This window comes from Somniosus microcephalus, chromosome 22, assembly GCF_052327205.1.
Source record: "Somniosus microcephalus isolate GS21.2 chromosome 22, FLI_Smic_1.0, whole genome shotgun sequence".
Lineage (NCBI taxonomy): Eukaryota > Metazoa > Chordata > Chondrichthyes > Squaliformes > Somniosidae > Somniosus > Somniosus microcephalus.
In genome coordinates this window covers 8,798,687-8,818,941 of record NC_141008.1, presented here as the reverse complement: position 1 = coordinate 8,818,941, position 20,255 = coordinate 8,798,687, and the positions used below count along the sequence as shown (strand labels likewise).

At 48.1% G+C, this 20,255-nt stretch overlaps 1 protein-coding gene across 1 annotated transcript in view; it reads left to right on the top strand.

Moving 5' to 3' along the window:
• The window catches only part of col26a1 (collagen, type XXVI, alpha 1), a 460,733-nt gene that overhangs the window by 320,626 nt on the left and 119,852 nt on the right, over positions 1-20,255 (top strand). Inside the window, exons 4-5 of the mRNA XM_085964148.1 lie at positions 3,597-3,658; positions 7,144-7,273. Coding sequence (XP_085820274.1) covers positions 3,597-3,658; positions 7,144-7,273 — 192 coding nt within the window. The remainder of the gene's footprint in view (positions 1-3,596; positions 3,659-7,143; positions 7,274-20,255) is intronic.

Here is a 20,255-nt window from a genome sequence, read left to right as displayed (position 1 = left end):
ACCTCTTTCGAATGCTTTCTATCTTACTATCAATTCAACTATTGCATGCATAATTATTTCTCTACCTTTAGGTGTTCCAAAAACCATCATAAAAACAATGACAGCTATGGTTTCTGTTTGATGTAATTCCTACAAAATGCTTTCATTCAATTCTTAATATTGGCTTTACTGGTTTTTAGCAGACATTTTGACTCCGTGGTGATCAAAGTTTAATACAAACACAATGCAATTGCTTGGTGTCTCTATTGAAGTTATATTTTCAAAGTCTTCTTGTTGGTATTATATTTACAATATGTAAATCAAAACCACTTTAACTGTGTGCTTACTTGTTTTCTAGCTATCTCAATTGGTTGCATATTTAATCTTATGGTTCCTGTTTTCTAAATAAAACTATTTGACCATCAGGTTTCTTTACTTGATGTCATGTTGCAAAGGCACGTGCCTCTTTTAATGTTTGTATTTCTGTTTTATGTGTTAGCTCTTCACTTTAAACTGGGTCTTCTCATTGTGTTCATTGCAAACTGTAGACCTTTCGAAGGACCAATGGTTTGCTTCAGTCTTTCGTTGTTTTAGCATATTTAACTAATTCCCATTTCAAAGCTTGTTTACAACTTTGTTATCAACTGATCTTTTCTCAGAAGTCTGTATTTCTGTTCACAGCCTTTGTCTGCTGAGACTTGTGTCTTTTAAACCCAGTATGTCTTTTATTAATAATATCAGAATTCTGTTCATAGTATCGTGCATTTCTCTGAATCATGGCTATTCCTTCACAGGTAGAATTAGACTGTGTGGGATATTAAATGGTACCGGGAGTGAGGGGGAGAGTGGGAATAGACTGGGTGGGATATTAAATGGTACGGGGAGTGAGGGGGAGAGTGGGAATAGACTGGGTGGGATACTAAATGGTACGGGGAGTGAGGGGGAGAGTGGGAATAGACTGGGTGGGATACTAAATGGTACGGGGAGTGAGGGGGAGAGTGGGAATAGACTGGGTGGGATACTAAATGGTACGGGGAGTGAGGGGGAGAGTGGGATTTGACTGGGTGGGATATTAAAGGGTACGGGGAGTGAGGAGGAGTGGGATTTGACTGGGTGGGTTATTACAGGGTACGGAGAGCGAGGGGGAGAGTGGGATTTGACTGGGTGGGATATTAAAGGGTATGGGGAGTGAGGGGAGAGTGGGATTATACTGGGTGAGATATTAAAGGGTATGGGGAGTGAGGGGGAGAGTCTGATTAGCCTGTGTGGGATATTAAAGGGTGTGGGGAGTGAGGGTGAGAGTGTGATTAGCCTGGGTGGGATATTAAAGGTAATGGGGAGTGAGGAGGAGAGTGGCATTAGACTGGGTGGGATATTAAAGGGTATGGGGAGTGAGGGGAGAGTGGGATTAGACTGGGTGAGATAGTAAATGGTATGGGGAGTGAGCAGGAGAGTGTGATTAGACGGTGGGTTATTAAAGGGTACAGGGATTGAGGGGGTGAGTGGGATTAGACTGAGTGGGGTACTAAAGTGTATGGGGAGTGAACGGGAGAGTGAGATTAGACTGGGCGGTATATTAAAGGGTATGTGATTGAGCAGGAGAGTGGGATTAGACTGAGTGGGATATTAAAGGGTACGGGGAGTGAGGGGAGAGTGGGATTAGACTGGATGGGATATTAAAGGGTACGGGGAGAGTGGGATTAGACTGTGTGGGATATTAAAGGGTATGGGGAGTGAGGGGGAGAGTGGGATTAGACTGTGTGGGATATTAAAGGATACAAGGAGTGAGGGGAGAGTGGTATTAGGCTGTGTGGGATATTAAAAGGTATGGGGAGTGAGGGGAAGAGTGGGATTAGACCGTGTGGGATTTTAAAGTGTTCGGGGAGTGAGGGGGAGAGTGTGATTAGACTGGGTGGGATATTAAAGGGTACGGGGAGTGAGGGGGAGCGTGGGATTAGACTGGGTGGGATATTAAAGGGTATGGGGAGTGAGGGGGAGAGTGGGATTAGACTGGGTGGGATATTAAAGGGTACGGGGAGTGAGGGGGAGCGTGGGATTAGACTGGGTGGGATATTAAAGGGTATGGGGAGTGAGGGGGAGAGTGGGATTAGACTGGGTGGGATATTAAAGGGTATGGGGAGTGAGGGGGAGAGTGGGATTAGACTGGGTGGGATATTAAAGGGCATGGGGAGTGAGGGGAGAGTGGGCTTAGACTGTGTGGGATATTAAAGGGTGCGGGGAGTGAGGGGGAGAGTGGGATTAGACTGGGTGGGATATTAAAGGGTGTGGGGAGTGAGGGGGAGAGTGGGATTAGACTGGGTGGGATATTAAAGGGTGTGGGGAGTGAGGGAAGAGTGGGCTTAGACTGTGTGGGATATTAAAGGGTGCGGGGAGTGAGGGGGAGAGTGGGCTTAGATTGGATGGGATATTAAAGGGTGTGGGGAGTGAGCAGGAGAGTGGGATTAGACTGGGTGGGATATTAAAGCGTATGGGGATTGAGGGGGAGAGTGGGATTAGACTGGGTGGGATATTGAAGGGTGTGGGGAGTGAGCGGGTGAGTGGGATTAGATGGGTGGGATATTAAAGGGTATGGGGAGTGAGGGGGAGAGTGGGATTAGACTGGGTGGGATATTAAAGGGTGTGGGGAGTGAGCAGGAGAGTGGGATTAGACTGGGTGGGATATTAAAGGGTATGGGGAGTGAGGGGAGAGTGGGATTAGACTGGGTGGGATATTAAAGGGTACGGGGAGTGAGGGGGGAGTGGGATTAGACTGGGTGGGATATTAAAGCGTATGGGGAGTGAGGGGAGAGTGGGATTAGACTGGGTGGGATATTAAAGGGTACGGGGAGTGAGGGGGGAGTGGGATTAGACTGGGTGGGATATTAAAGGGTACGGGGAGTGAGGGGGGAGTGGGATTAGACTGGGTGGGATATTAAAGCGTATGGGGAGTGAGCGGGTGAGTGGGATTAGACTGGGTGGGATATTGAAGGGTATGGGGAGTGAGCGGGTGAGTGGGATTAGATGGGTGGGATATTAAAGGGTATGGGGAGTGAGGGGGAGAGTGGGATTAGACTGGGTGGGATATTAAAGGGTGTGGGGAGTGAGCAGGAGAGTGGGATTAGACTGGGTGGGATATTAAAGGGTATGGGGAGTGAGGGGAGAGTGGGATTAGACTGGGTGGGATATTAAAGGGTACGGGGAGTGAGGGGGGAGTGGGATTAGACAGGGTGGGATATTAAAGGGTATGGGGGGTGAGTGGGATTAGATTGGATGATATCTTGTTTTTCAGATGCTCTATGGAGCAGAGTCCATACTTAAAATTGGGTGCCAATTCCCATAATTGTTCAGCTATATTATTTCATGGGTAAAAATGCTTTGACAATTCAAGAACTGTGTGTTACTGAGTTTCATTGGGGAAGATTTTTAACTTTGTGCAGTAGTGTGAAACAGTTGATCGTGAGTCGTGAGCCCTGATTACTATTCCCATTGTAGAAGTACAAATTGGGAGAGGTGTAACACAGGCTGTCTGATGACAATTCACCGACAGGTTTTCCATCATGTTATACATGGTGAAGTCCAGGTGTATAAAATTTAACAGAAGTTCATTTTACTTTCAGAATGTATGAACTGCACCAAATTTGCTGAACTACAGGAGAGATTAAGTAATCTGGAGATTAAGGTAAAAAGACATTTAATTTCGGAAATATTTCATATTTTCTCCCCAACCTATCTAGGAATACGGCTAACCCACGTGCAGTGAGCAGCAGTTTGCATGTTAAGCATGTGTTGAATGTCCAGTTGTACGCTGAATGCAGGTTTAATCTTTCAAGATCAAAGACAGGTTTTCAATGTAATCTTGCACAATACTGTCATGGCCAGCAAGTCTTTTTCATAGGTAAATGGACATTCCAGAGGGTGTAGGACAATCACTGTTGACCAGCTGGCAGTGTAGAGGGGGGCAGTGGTGTTTAGGGTGGGACGGGAATGAGGTTGGTGAGGTTAGCCCCCACCCGTGGGCACCCTAGAAACAGGAAGGTCAGTGAGAGAGGAGGGTGGAGCAGTTGAGGTTTCTGCTCATAAGGAGGCAGTGATGGGTCGTTCCTCATGATAAGGCCAAGAAAGGTACAGAGAGAAGCTGTGGGCTGACCCAAGGGGGATTCAATCCTGGGACAGTGGCAGGAGAGTAGGAAGGTAAAGGAGGAGTGACAGGTTGGGGTAGGGTACTCAAGAGGGGAGAAATGAAAGGTGAGATAGATGTTCTGGAGTGGATTTGCAGAGAAAATGTGCATGTGAATGGACACAGAGGGAATTCAGGTTCCATAAGATGGTCAGTTTCCATTCTACTTGCTATCTATCCACAGACCTTTATGTCAGCAGAAAATGTAATAACGTTACTGCAGACACCACGTTCCATCTCATTAACAAATACTGTAGAACTCCAATGGTTGCATTTTCCCAGGCAGTTTTCCCATTTATCACCACCCTCTGTCTTCTGTTGCCAACCCAGTTCTCATCCAACTATTCCATGAGCCTTAAGTTCTATCTATCCTCACGAGGAACTTTGTCAAGTGACTTTTAAAAATCCAAGTAAACTATATCCATCGGATTTGCACTCATCCACTTGTTTAGTTACCTCTGAAAGAATTCCAGCAAGTTTGTAAGGAGTGACCTATAACTTCTGCAGTATTTGTGTTCTTTAAATACTTATATATAGAAATGTCCTCAAGCTTATTCTGCACCTTGGCTGTGAGGCTAACTGACCTGGAATTAGCAGGTTTAATCTTTACTCCTGTTTTGTATGTTGGAACTGTATTCACCACCCTCTGTTGTCCTCCAGTATTTATAGAGCTCTGAGAAATATCAATCAAAGCATCATTATTTCCTGCTTTAATTTTTTGAGGATGATGGTGCTAATAGCTGTCACTTACCGTAAGGAAATTGATCCCAAGGTGATTCAGTCAACGTGGGGATCTAGTGTAGCCTATTTCATTCAGGAAGTCTGGTGTCCTGCAAGGGTAGGATTGATGACATTCCAAATTTCACAGTGATGATGTCAAGTTTTCCTTTTCCTATTGTAAATGCAATAAGTTCTTTACAAAATTCTTAACTCTTAAAATACTCTTAACTGCAGCAGGACACCTGAATATGTGTATTTTTATTCTTTCATGTATCGTGAGGCTGATTTGGAAACTAACAAAAAGTTAAAAAGAATTCCAATCCTTTTTCCATGGGTATTGTGACTTACAGTTAAGATGATATGAGTGTTGGTCTGATGGGTTTTAAAGATGTGGCCGTCTGGGAGTGAGTAATAAATCTGCAACTGAATGTAGGCTTCAGATCACAAGCGCAAAGCCCTGGTAATTTATGACCGAGATACAAATCCCCTGATTAAATTACAGTCGTTAACTCACTATCATCGATCACCTCTCTGTACGATAAATGCTATCCTAGATTCATAGAATGATGCAGCACAGAAGGAGGCCATTCTGCCCATCGTGCCTTTGCCGGCTCTTTGAAAGAGCTTTCCAATTAATCCCCCTCCCCTGCTCTTTCCCAGAGTCCTGCATTTTTTTTCCCTTCAAGTATTTATCCAATTCCCTTTTGAACGTTACTATTGAATCTGCTTCCACCGCCCTTTCAGGCAGCGCGTTCCAGATCACAACAACTCGCTGCGTAGAAAAAAAATGTTTCCTCATGTCGTCTCTGGTACTTTTTGGCCAATCGCCTTAAATCTGTGTCCTCTGGTTAACGACCCTTCTGCCACTGGAAACAATTTCTCCTTCAATATGGGAAAGTGTGAGGTCATCCACTTTGGACCCAAGAAAGACAGATCAGAGTATTTTCTAAATGGTGAGAAGTTAGGAACTGTGGAGGAGCCGAGAGATTTAGGGGTCCGTGTACATAAGTCACTAAACGCTAGTGGACAGGTACAAAAAATAAACATAAAGGCTAATGGAATGTTGGCCTTTATCTCGAGGGCTGGAATACAAAGGGGTGGAGGTTATGTTACAGCTGTACAGAACTTTGGTTAGACCCTATCTGGAGAACTGTACTCAGATCTGGGCCCCGTATACATTGGCCCTGGAGGAGGTGCAGCACAGATTCAACAGAATGATATCAGGACTAAAAGGGTTAAACTATGAGGACAGGTTGCATAGACTAGTCATGTAGTCCCTTGAGTATAGAATATTAAGGGGTGATCTGATTGAGGTATTTAAGTTGATTAAAGGATTTGATTGGGTAGAGAGAGAGAAACTATTTCTTCTGGTGGGGGGAGTCCAGAACAAGGGGCATAACCTTGAAATTAGAGCCAGGCCGTCCAGGGGTGATGTCAGGAAGCACTTCTTCACACAAAGGTAGTGGAAATCTGGAACTCTCTCCCCCAAAAAGCTGTTGATGCTGGGAGCCAAATGAAAATTTAAAAACAGAGATTGATAGATTTTTGTTAGGCAAAGGGTATTAAGGGATATGGAACCAAGGCGGGTAGGTGGAGTTGAGTACAGATCAGCCACGATCTAATTGAATGGCGGAACAGGCTTCAAGGGCTGAATGGCCTACTCTTTAATCTGAACTGTAGGCAAACATGGCAGCCAATTTATGCACAGCAAGGTCCCACATAATCTGTTTTAGTGATGTTGTTTGAGGGATAAATATTGCCAGGACGCTGGGGAGAACTCCCCTGCTCTTCTTCAAATAGTGCCGTGGGATCTTTTACATCCATCTGAGAGAGCAGACGGAACCACGTTTAACGTCTCATCCAAAAGTCAGCATCTCCGACAGTGCAGCGCTCCCTCAGCACTGCACTGGAGTGTCAGCTGAGATTTTGTGCTCAAGTCTCTGGAGTGGACTTGAACCCACAACCTTCTGATTCAGAGGTAAGTGAGCCGAGGCTGACACATGCCTAGATGTGATAATCCTTTAAAGCGTATCCAATATCGGATTAATGGTGGGAAATATTGGTAATGAAAATAGTCTGGGATATTTTCTGCTTCTGGATGATTCGTACCCAGCTAAAACAGCTGGCATTGGCTCCTTTAAATAAAGGAATAGTTGGTTCAAAGTCACCTTTACTTCTAACAAGAGGTTATTGTTGGGAAAGAGCAAGCCTTGATGAGCCAGACAAATACCAACTTCAACCCATACATTACTGTGCTGTTATTTCAGATGTTAGAGCTGCAAGTTACAGATGCTGCTGGCATGCCACCTACAGACAATGAGACATCAGACCCCGCTGTGCGGCCAACGACACGAGACGACCACATGTACGCACTGAGAGGACCACCAGGGCCTAGAGGTCAGTGCCAGATCCACCACTCTATGATCTTGTGTACAACTGGCTACTTTATTTAGGGGAAAAAAGGAGGTTGAAGAAAAGAGGCCGCACAGGCATGATGGGTCGAAAGGCCTCCTTCTGTGTTGTATGATTCAATGGCAGTAAATTGAGATGTGTAGCGCCTGGTTTTTAGGCGCCATGTAGTTAACAACGCGGTAAATAAAAAAGCAAAATACTGCAGATGCTGGAAATCTGAAATATAAACAGAAAATGCTGGAAATACTCAGCAGGTCAGGCAGCGCCTGTGGAGAGAGAAACAGAGTTAACGGGCTGGATTTAACCAGCCCTGAGGAGGCGGGTTTGGTAGCGGGACTGCTGGGAAAATGGGAAAAATTGGGAGCGGGGCCCAACCCCGTTCCCAACCGCCTCCGAACCATCTTCCCGGGAGGCGGGTCCCCAACTCGCGCAGGGACCCGTCTCCTCGAGGCAGGAAGGGAATTAGAGCCAATTAACTGCCTGTTAGCAGCGGGTCTGTGGGGGCGAGAAGGGTCAAAATGTCAGCTGTAGAGGTGAGTGATGGGTGCAAGTGTGGACAGGTAAGTATGAGAGATGAGTGTAAAGTGTTGGAAAAAGTTTCCTTACCTTTGCTTCTTTCTGCAGGCTTCAACCTTTGAGGATCCGCAGGTGCCTCATCTCAACGGCAGAGGTGACAGAATGGCTGCTGCATTCTCAGATGCAGCAGCCATCTGCTTTCTGCTGAGGAGAGAGGTCTTGGTGAGCCTGTGTGCAAGGGCTCACCTTAGAACAGAGATTGTCAGTGTTTGACAGTTTCTCAAAGCTGTCAAATGCTGACAATTCATCTGTCAAAACATTTTTGACAGATGAAGTGTCATATGCTGACGTCATCTGTCACCAGCTTTCCGTAATTGGCCGGTAGGGCGGGCTTAACAAGGCCAATCAAGGGAAAATAGCATGGGTTCATCAGATGTCACTGGGGGCGGGACTGAAACCCGGAAACCAGAAGTCCCACGTCCAACACGTCTCCAGAGTTAAGATCGCGGCCGTTACGTTTCTGACGAAGGGCCATCAACCTGAAACGTTAGCTCTGTTTCTCTCTCCACAGATGCTGCCTGACCTGCTGAGTATTTCCAGCATTTTTGTTTTAACTAACGCAGTAAATAAGGTTGGTGAGATGCAGGCACAAATCACCACATGGGACCATGATATAGTGAAATAACAGAGACCTGGCTCAAAGAAGGGGAGGATTGGGAACTTAATATTCCAGGCTCCAAAGTGTTCAGGAAAGATGGGGGTGGCAGTATTGATCAAAGAAACTATTATAGCACTGGAGAGGGATGATGTAGTTGAGGGGTCAAACACAGAGTCTATTTGGTTAGAATTAAGGAACAATAGCGGAGCTATTACGCTGCTGGGTGTATACTATCGGCCACCAAATAGTGAGAAGGAGATAAAGGAGCAAATTTGCAGGCAAATTTCAGAAAGATGCAAGAATTAGAGAGTAGTGACAATGGGGGAGTTCAATTATCCAAATATAGACTGGGATAGTAACAGTGAAAAGGGTACAGAGGGGGAGGAATTCCTGAAATATGTACAAGAGAACTTTCTTGATCAGTGTGTTTCCAGCCCAACGAGGAAGGAAGCAGTGCTGGAACTAGGTCTGGGGAATGAAGTGGGGCAAGTGGAGCATTTGGGGAACAGTGATCATATCATCATCAGGTTTAGGATAGTTATGGAAAAAGACAAGGTACAATCAAGCATAAATATATTTAACAGGAGGAGGGCTAACTTCAGTGAGTTGAAAAGTGATCTGGCCCAGGTGGATTGGAATTAAAAATTGGCAGGTAAAACAGTAATTGAACAATGGGAGGCCTTCAAAGAGGAGATGGTTCGGGTACAGAGTAGGCACATTCCCATAAGGGGCAGAGGAAGGGCATCCAAAGCTAGAGCTCCCTGGGCCTGGATTGTTAAAGATATAGGGGGAAAAATTCAGTTGTTTGCGCCTCCCGTTAGCGCCTTAACAGGGCGCCAAGTGGGGCGCAAAGCAACTAGCGCCCGGGTACGGCGATGTTTGCGCCGCTCGCGAAATTAACTAGACATTTTGCGGTGGCGCTAAACACTACCGCCACGATCTCCTGCGCCGGCAGATTGTGACGTCATTCGAGTGCGCAACGCCCCGTTAGCGCCCCGGACCGGAAATTGAGTGGCGCCCCCTGCCTTACCGCCTGCCGCTAGCAACGACAGGTTGAGGGGAGCATTATGCTGTCAGAAAGGGACTAGGGGAGCGCTATTTAAAGGCGACCACTTCCTGCATTTTTTTGTCGGTTACATTTTTGCACCATGCATTCTGAGAGAGAGAGAGAGACTTCTGGAGAGATTCAACGCTGTGTGAAGGAGTTTTGGGTACTGAGCAGCACTTTGCAGGTTGATTTTGATTTGCCCTTGTATCGATTTAGAAGAGACTATGGGGTCTGCACTCTGAGCTCTTTCCCTGGGTCTCTCCATTGTTCTTTCCAGCAGATTTGATGTACAGGTCTCTCCAGGCTGAGATTCAGGCCGAGATTCAAGGCTGCAATCAGCAGGATGTGGATGGAGAGCAAGATCAACCCTCCCCTTTAAGATAAAAACAGAAAATGCTGGAGAAACTCAGCAGGTCAAGCAGCATCTGTGAAGAGAGAAACAGAGTTAACGTTTCAGGTCGATGACCATTTGTCAGAACTCCCCTTTAAGAATTGGATGGTGCCAGTGTGTCTGTGTTCCATTGCTGACTGACATCACATGAGCTTCACCAGCGCTGTGAGGTAGCGCCTCGCTCCTCGGCCTTAGCGCCTTAAGAGAGGTGTGTAGCGCCTGATTTAGCGCTCCAATCACCTCCAGGGGCGATAAAAGCCAAGTTTGCTGTCAGAGGCGATAATTAGCGCCAGGCGCTAAACTTTGTGACCGCCAATAATGGCGCCCCAAATGGGCCGATACTGAATTTTTCCCCCATAGAGGTTAAAATGAGACACACGGGCGGCAGAGTTTTGGATGACCTCAAGTTTATGGAGGGTGGAACTAGGGAGGCCGGCCAGGAGTGCATTGGAATAGTCAATTCTAGAGGTGATAAAGGCATGGGTGAGGGTTTCAGCAGCAGATAAGTTGAGGTAAGGGCGGAGATGGGCGATGTTACTAAGATGGAAATAGGCAGTCTTAGTGATAGAATAGCTATGAGGTAGGAAGCTCAATTCGTGAGCATCGGTGGGACTTTCAGCGGCAGCAGCGGGGCTATAAAAGGCTCCAGAGACCAGGTAAGGCTGTAGTGTATGTAACCGTTCCACCTTTAAGAGAACTATTTTAAGAGTTGCACTACTTTATCTTGGCTGCTGTATACTGTAATACCGGTGGTGACCACACCAGTATATAAGTGCTGTGTAATGATTTATTGGGCAGTTCCACCCTGACCTTCGACTAGTAAAGACCTGTTAAATTTTACTCTTGTGGTCTGTGTAGTAATTCTCAATATAACACACAGACTTAACAGTGGCGACGAGTACGATCTTACCCTGCGGCAGAGATACATCCAAGGCAGTTTAACGGGCGTCGAGAAGAGGCATCCGCCCTCATCATTCTGCTGAGAGAAGACTCGGGTCTGCAGAACAAAGGAAGAATTCTGACACGAAGCCTTCCATCAGCAACAGGCAGTGATCATCCCTTCTATCACGGTGGTGGGTAAGCCGATCAGCGACGAGCAGCAAGTCGGCCACGTTGGCTGTGAAATAGGGGAGGGAAGAACGGAGGATATAAGGGCGGAGAACTCGACCACGGCCGGGGAAAAGAGCCGGACAGAAGTCGGGGCCAGAGGCGCTGAGACTGGGGCAGCGTAAGGCACGGAAGCCGCGGTGAATGCAAACGCAGCCGGTGTGAGAGACCGGGCTGCAAGCGGGCTGGGAGACGCAACAGCGTCGAGAGCAAGCTCGACTGCGACCGGTGAAAAAGGCCGGGCAGCTACCGAGGCCGCGAGGCGCAGCGACCGGGACAGCAAAAGGCGCGGGAGAAAATTTTAAAAAAACCGCGGAGAACTCAGCCGCAGCCGGGGGGGAAAGGACCGGACTGCAAGAGGGGCTGGGAGGCACGATTCGAGAACCGCTTGCGCGGGAGAAAATATTTTTTTTTTTTTAAAAACCGCGGAGAACTCAGCCGCAGCCGGGGGGAAAGGACCGGACTGCAAGAGGGGCTGGGAGGCACGATTTGAAAACCGCTGGGGAGGGCGAACGCAGCAATACGGCATACGGCAATCACCATTACAGCCAGCGGGAGAGACAGAGCCCGAGCGAGCGGGAGAGACCGAGCGAGCGGGAGAAAGAAGAGACCGAGCGAGCGAAGGAGACCGAGCGAGGGAGACCGAGACCGAGCGAGGGAGACCGAGACCGAGCGAGGGAGACCGAGACCGAGCGAGCGAGACCGAGCGAGGGAGACCGAGACCGAGTGAGGGAGACCGAGCGAGCGAGGGAAAACGAGACCGAGCGAGCGAGGGAGACCGTGCGAGCGAGGGAGACCGAGCGAGCGAGGGAGAACGAGACCGAGCGAGGGAGACCGAGCGAGGGAGACCGAGACCGAGCGAGTGGGAGTGACAAGAGACAGCCAGCGGGGGAGAAAGGCAAACGCGGGAAGCCGCCATTTTCGTAGGCGGGGAAGAAGACAAGCGTGGGAAACCGCCATTTTGAAAAAAAAAAGTTAAAGAAAAATTTCTTTTTGTTTCTCAAGAAGATTGCGAGGATGCCTAAGTGTGGTAACATCAACGATTTCGATTCCGATGTTGAAGATTGGGCCACGTATGTAGAACGCATAGAGATTTACCGTAAGGCAAATAAAATATCAAATAATGATAAAGCACTAACCTTACTAAACTCAATGGGTGCGAAGACATACGGGCTATTGAAGCATCTTCTATCACCAGCTAAACCGGCGGACCAGACCTTTGCTAATATTGTTGCTGTCCTGAGAAATCATTTGAACCCCACACCGCTGATGTTAGCGGAACGATTTAAATTTTATGCGAGAACGCAACGGAAAGAGGAAAGCAACGCGGAGTATTTAATTGAACTGCGTAAGCTGGTGAAATACTGTCAGTTTGGGGAAAGACTGACAGAGACACTGAGAGACAAATTCGTGTGTGGATTGTCGAAAGAAGGAACAGAAAAGCGGCTACTGGAAGAGAATGATCTTACACTTGATAAGGCTGTCACTATTGCAGCATCGCACGAAGCCGCAGCGAGAGGCACGGCGGAAATGCAGCTGAAGGCAGCGGTACTCAGCGTAGATCAAATGGCTTTGGGTATAACGAAATGTTATCGTTGTGGAAAGACAACACACGATCAGAACCAATGCTGGTTTAAAAACCAGGAATGTAGAAAATGTGGCAAGCTTGGCCACATAGCTAAAGTATGCCGGTCAGGAAAGAAGACCAGCAACAAAAAGTCACCGCAGGAAAAGTGCAGAAAGGTACATAAGGTGGCTGAGAAGAGTTCGGATGAACAGAATTCGGATTCAGACTCCAACAGCAAGGAACTGGGTAGTCTGAGAACTCACAATGTGAGTAAGGAAGCTGACCGACAAACTATCTGGGTCACACTGCAGATAGCAGGAGTCCACGTGAAGATGGAATTGGACACCGGATCGGCGTTGACGGTCATGAATAAGCAAGATTACAAAAAGTTATTCAAACATATTCCCCTACGGGATACAGAGATAGTATTGCAGACATACACGGGGCAAAGAGTATACCCCATCGGAAAGATAAAAGTCAAGGTGGTACACAAGGGCAAAGCACACCAAGGAATGGACATATATGTACTACCTGAGGGAGGTCCACCACTTCTGGGACGGGAGTGGATCAGGAAAATAAATATGGACTGGCACTCCCTAAAAGCAATAACGGTAGATTCCAGGAAAAAGAAAGATGTCAAACCTGAACGATTGTCCAGAATATTGGATGAGGGCATATGCAGCAGTGACAGTGACAAAGCAGAGAGTGAGAACTCGGTGAAGACAATCAGCTCAGACTCTGGAACTGATGATGGTAAGACCAGCCCATGTTCAAAAGACAAGTCTAAAATGGACTTGCAGACTAATGATGGAAAAGCGAAGGAGTGCATAAATGCTTCAGAAGAGAACAAAGTATCAGAACAGAATTCCACTGAACAACAACAACATAGTTTGACAGAGAATTCTGAGTCTGTCCAGTCTACAGACATGCACATTTCTGAGGAACACCGGGCTCGAACTCAACTCAATTTCAAACTACAACAGCAATTAGAACAAATGATTCGCCGTTTTGAGCAAGAGATGAATGCAAAGAAAAGGTTCTTTGACACAGAGTGGGAGAATCTGGAAAGACAGCAGAAGCAGCTGATTGAGAAAATGGAGCAGGAACACACAAACCGTCTGCGCGATGAGGCCAAACGAATCAAAGCTGAGCAAGAAAGGGAATATGTCAAATTCATCAATCAGTTGAAAGCTAAGAAGAAAGAGCACCCTTTTGTGAGCAGTGTCAGCAGTAATAAGCCACTCAGGGACTTGGTGGCAGAGGCAAAAGCTGAAGTGATGGAGGAAATAGAAGACAATAGAGAAGAAGCAGAAGATGATGACTCATCTGAACCATTATCACCCCTACCAGGTCACGCACGTGGTCCCTCCGAACTGAGCCAAATCAGTCTGGAAGTAGAGAAACTTCCCAAGGTACTCGAGCCTTTAGAAGTCAGCAATGCTGGTTCTGAAGTTACGAAAGTTCAAGCTGTTAAGTCCAGTGAAGGACTATTAGATGAGTCACCCCAGCAACGAGAACCTACTACACCACCGAGAACTACTACACCACCGAGAACTACTACACCACCGAGGCGTTATCCGGACCGAGTCAGGAAGCGCAGGAGGCGCCTCCGCAGAGACTGAATCTGTGAACTGTTTTTACATGAAGTTGTGTATATATGTTATGATGTTATGTTTAATGGGAAATATATACTGTTAAGCTAAAAAGGGAGGATTGTAGTGTGTGTAACCATTCCACCTTTAAGAGAACCGTTCCCCCTTTAAGAGAACTATTTTAAGAGTTACACTACTTTATCTTGGCTGATGTATACTGTAATACCGGTGGTGACCACACCAGTATATAAGTGCTGTGTAATGATTTATTGGGCAGTTCCGCCCTGACCTTCGACTAGTAAAGACCTGTTAAATTTTACTCTTGTGGTCTGTGTAGTAATTCTCAATATAACACACAGACTTAACAAAGGCCTCAGAGCGTCGGTGGGAATTTCAGCGGCAGCAGCGGGGCTATAAAAGGCTCCAGAGACCAGGTAAGGCCTCAGAGCGTCGGTGGGAATTTCAGCGGCAGCAGCGGGGCTATAAAAGGCTCCAGAGACCAGGTAAGGCTCCGAACTCGGAACTCGGAGGGAAGGAGAGAGGTAAAAAATAATCGAAGTGTGACGTCACCAGAAAGCAGGTAAGTGATTGGTTGGTGAGTATTTCTCTCTTTTTAAACTTAAACTCTGTGGTTTATAGTTTCTAAGGTGTGATAATCATCATCTAGAATCAGGGCAGAGGGTATTTAAAAATAATATTAATAAATTTAATTAATTACATAGAATGGGAGAGCAGGTGATGTGTTACTGCTGCAATATGTGGGAGCTGGTGGACACCATTGATGCTCACGGTGATCACATTTGCAGTAAGTGTTGGCTGCTCGAGGAATTCCGGCTCCGTGTTGATGAGCTGAAGTCTGAGCTTCAAACACTGCGACACGTCAGGGAGGGGGAGAGTTACCTGGACTCTGTGTTCCAGGAAGTAGTCACACCAATTAGATTAACTAATTCAGATGTAGTCCGTGGTCAGGGACAGGACGGTGTGACTATGAGTGAGGCAGGTACGGGGATCCAGGAGGTAGTGTTGGAGGAGCCGCAGCCCTTGCTCTTGTCCAACAGGTTCGAGGCTCTTACTCCCTGTGGGGACAGGAGCAGGGACCGCAGGGAGGATGAGCAACCTGGCCACAGCACCGTGGAACGGGGGGCCATTCAAGTGGGGGGAGTAAAAAGAAATGTTGTAGTGGTAGGGGATAGTATCATAAGAGGGATAGATAGGGTTCTCTGCAGTCGAGAGCGGGAGTCCCGAAGGTTGTGTTGCCTGCCCGGTGCCAGGGTTAAGGACATCTCCTCTGGGCTGGAGAGAAACTTGGAGTGGGAGGGGGAGGATCCAGTTGTCGTGGTCCATGTTGGTACCAACGACATAGATAGGACAAGGAAAGAGGTTCTGCTGAGGGAGTATGAGCAGCTAGGGGCCAAATTAAAAAGCAGAACCTGGATGACCTTAGAATAATGGGAGGTTTTAGTGATGGAGCGCAGGACCCGGTAGCGCTTTATATGATCGAGCCAAATCTGGTGATGGGTGATTAGATCGGTTGTCCGCCAAGGATAATCATCACTTGGACTTAAGGGAGCGGAGATGAGGAGGAATGACTAGGGTGATAATGTGTAATGATTTTAGTAGTGACAAGGGCATCAAAGGTGGTGGAGAGGGTGAGATTTAGTAAGTCAGTAGCTGCAGAGATGTCATGGAGAATAGTAGGCCAAAGGTGAGGTAGGTACGGGACATGAGGGAGAGATTTTTCCAGGGGCAGATACAAAAAAAAGTGGGTTTAGGAGAGGGAAGGGGAATATGGGTAGAGAGTGATACAAGGAAATGGTTGGAGATTGCCTTATTGGTGATAGTTACGGAGGGGATAGCGAGGACACGTGAGATGATAAGATCGAGGGGGTGGCCGTGTATATGGGTGGGGGAGTTGACATGATGGGAGAGATTAAGGGAGGAAAGGAGGGCAGTGAACTCAGAGGAGAGGGAACAAGATGAATTGAGATGGAAGTTGAAATCACCAAGGATGAGAAGTCGCTCGGTGCAGAGGCAGAGGGAGGAAAGCAGAGAAGATATCTGATTGAGAAAATTGGAGTGGTATTTGGTTGGGCGGTACAGAATAAGGATTTTAAAAGAGACGTGAGGGGTGGGACAAGGTGAGATGCTCAAAGGAGGAGAAGTTGCGGGAGGAGTGGGGAGACCGACCAAGGTGTGATTTAGATAGAAGGGCTACTCCACCACCACAGCGGTCTGAGCGGGGCAAATGGTGGAAGGTATAGCCACGTGGGGAAGCTTCATTAAGGGGAAAGGTGTTATCACCCCTCAACCATGTCTCCATCAAGGCCATGATGTCAGTTTGATCGTCCACAATAAGGTCATGGATGGCAAGGCCCTTATTTACAAGTGAACGTAAATTTGAAGGGAAGTGCGGAGAGGGGCGCTGATACCTAATTTACTGGCGGAGTCCAGAGGGGCAGAGCAGGGAGGGACCGGGAGGAGGTTGGCGAGATTAACTTAGGGCAGGGAGAGAGTAAGATGCGGCAATTTGGATTGCTGCTAGCTAGGAAGCAGCGACGAATGCCTCGAGGGCCTTTCGAAGGATGCCAAGAGAGGCAAAGAGAGAAGCTGTGGAATTATTTAGGAGGGAGTCAAGCCTTGAGCGGCGGCAGGAGAGTAGGAAGGATGATATAGTAGAGAACCAAGCTGAATACAGAAAGTACAGAGGAGATCTAAAAAAGGGAATAAGAGGGGCAAAGAGAGAGTCTCAGAATAGATTAGCGGCTAACATAAAAGAGAACCCAAAAGTGATGCTCTCTCCTAATTCCCCCTGTTTCTGGTGCTCTCTCCTAATTCCCCCTGTTTCTGGTGCTCTCTCCTAATTCCACCAGATACAGGGGGAATTAGGAGAGAGCATCACTTTTGGGTTCCCTATTTTGACACTCTCTCTTTGCCCCTCTTATTCCCTTTTTATATGTTTTATAAACATATAAATAGTAAAAGGGTAGTCAAAGGAATGGTGGGGCCAATTAGGGACCAAAAAGGAGATCTTGTGGAGGTAGAGGGTATGGCTGAGATAATAAATGAGTAGCTTTCATCTGTCTTCACTAGAGAAGAGGAACCTGCCAACGTAGCTGTAAAGGAGGAGGCAGTGGTGATATTGGACAGGATAGAAATAAATAAAGAGGAGGTACTTAAAAGGTTGGCAGTCTTCAAAGTAGAAGAGTCACCTGGTCCGGATGGGATGCATCCTACATTACTGAGGGAAGTAAGGGTGGAAATTGCGGAGCCTCTTTCCACAATCTTCCAACACTCCTTGGATATAATAGTGGTGCCAAAGGACTGGAGGATTGCAAATGTTACACCCTTGTTCAAAAAGTGGGAGAAGGGTAAACCCGGCAACAACAGGCCAGTCAGCTTAACATCAGTGGTGGGGAAACCTTTGGAGACGATGGGCCGGATATTAACTGGGGCGGGTTAAGTAGGTGGGGGGACAAAGTTTCAGACCGGAAACTTGGAATTCTGGGTTTCCCACATGCTGCGTGTCTCTTTGTACCTGACAGGCTCACCGCACAGAAGTCAGCCTGATTGACAGGTTTGGCTTCCAGTTGGGCAGGGAGCACTCCGGAGCAGGCCGCAAGACCAGGCTGGTCTCAACCCTGGTGGGTCTGAACTCAAAGGGTGTTCGATCCCCTACCCCAGTCCAATCCTGAGGGCGGGTCTGATCCCCGACCCTGGAGGCTACGATCCCTGACCCCAAAGGGAGGTTTCGATCCCAAGGGGGTCTACTCCCAGACCCCGGGGGGTCCGATCCAAGGGGGGTCTGATCCCCGACCCCGGGGGGTCCGATCCAGGGGGGTCTGATCCCCGACCCCGGGGGGTCTGATCCAGGGGGGGTCTGATCCCCGCCCCCGGGGTTCCGATCCAGGGGGGTCCGATCCAGGGGGGTCTGATCCAGGGGGGCCTGATCCCCGCCCCCGGGGTTCCGATCCAGGGGGGTCCGATCCAGGGGGGTCTGATCCCCGACCCCGGGGGGTCCGATCCAGGGGGGTCCGATCCCCGCCCCCGGGGGTCCGATCCAGGGGGGCCTGATCCCCGCCCCTGGGGTGTCCGATCCGGGGGGGGTCTGATTCCCGTCCCCGGGGGGTCTGATCCAGGGTGGTCTGATCCCTGACCAGCGGTGTGGCGGGGTGCACTGTTGCTTCTCCTGGCCCACAAGGAGTCTTTCCTGAACCTCGCTGCAGCTGCCAGGTTTCCCGAGACGCAGGAAACCCGGCCGGCCACCTGGAAGTTGGCGAGTTGGAGCTGGCTTCCCAACACATCGGAATTTTTGCCTATTTAACCCCCCACCCGCATCCACTCCCACCCGCTCACCCATGTTAAAATTCCACCCAATAATCCAGGACAAAATTAAGTGACATTTGGAAAAGTATGAGCTAATAAATGAAAGTTATAAAGTATGTGTCTATACTTAATCCAATAATGAAGAGACAGCTTGGAAGATTCAACGTAGGTCTTTACTTAATACCAACAGGCGGGAACTGAGGGGAAATCAGTACCCACAGTACTATTTATACCCCTATGGCCAGGGGTGGTACTACGGTATCACTGTGCCCTACAAAGTAGTGCTGCCCTGGTCATAGGTTTAAAGCAACATACATATTACATACACAACATTCCTCCCCTTTTAATTCAAACGTACCCGTGCAATTAAGTCAATGGATGCCCCATAACTAGGGCTAATAACATTTGGTAACACAATATACATAACATATTTACATCAAGAGTTGTCTACTTATATATATATATATAAGCAGAAACATGTTATAGATTCAGTCTCTGAGGAGGCCTCCTGTCTCGACTAGGATAACGTCTTTCTCTAGTCGGTCTCGGTGTAGGCGGCGGTACTTCCGTCACCACTTCATCGCTGGAGTCGTCGGTGTCTGATGGCACATCCTGTGCCGTGGAGATCACTGGAGTGCTGAACTCCTCGCAATCCTGAGACCTCTGTAACGACGAGCTGGGCCGTGATTCCGCTGTAACAATGTGCTGAGACGTTTGAGGTAGTGAATCAGTTGCGTTTCTGGACTCCACAAGTTGATCAGCATGTCGTCTGATTATGCCTTCCCCTGTCTCAACTGTGTACATCAAGGGTCCCTGGCGGGCCTTTATCGTACCAGACCGCCACTTTTCCTTCCTATAATCACGGGCCAACACTTGCTGCCCCACCTCGAAGCTCCGTGTCTGTCTGTCAGGAGCCCTACGAAATACTCGGTTTTCCACATCTCTCCGAATGTTTGGTTTGAGCAATTCAAGGCGAGACTTTAACCTTCTATTAAAGAACATGACGGCGGGGGCCTGGTTGGTCACCGTATGTGCAGCATTACGGTATGCGAATAGGAAGTTGTCCACCTTGTGTTGTAGTGGCAACCTTTCCTCCCCCATCGCCTTGATGGCCTTTTTAAAAGTCTGTACAAATCGCTCTGCCAGCCCATTTGTAGCCGGATGATATGGTGCGGACGTATAATGTCGCACTCCATTCCTTTTTAGGAATGCTTGAAATTCTTCTGCCACAAATTGTGGCCCATTGTCCGAACAGACTTGCTCGGGCACCCCGTTTCGGGCAAAAATGGTCCTTAAGACTGCAGCCGTCTTTTCGGCTGTCGTTGATGACATCTTTATGACCTCCGGCCATTTTGAATGGGCGTCCACTACAATAATGAACATCGCATCCAGGAAGGGGCCAGCGAAGTCCACGTGGATCCTTTGCCACGGCGTTGAGGGCCACTCCCACGGATGTAGTGGGGCTTGTGGTGGTACGTTCTGTACCATCTGGCATCCTTGGCACGCTTTTGCTACTTCCTCAATGTCCCTGTCAATGCCGGGCCACCAGACGTAGGCTCTGGCGAGGCTTTTCATTTTGACACCCCCCAGATGACCTTCGTGTAAGTCCTGCAACACTTTATGTTGTAATTTTTGAGGGACCACCACCCTGGCTCCGCACATCAATGTGCCCCGGCAGACGGACAACTGGTCCTTCCTTGCCGAAAACGCCGGCAATGATGCGTCACCCTGCGCCGGCCAGCCTTTCACGGTTAATTCGTAAACC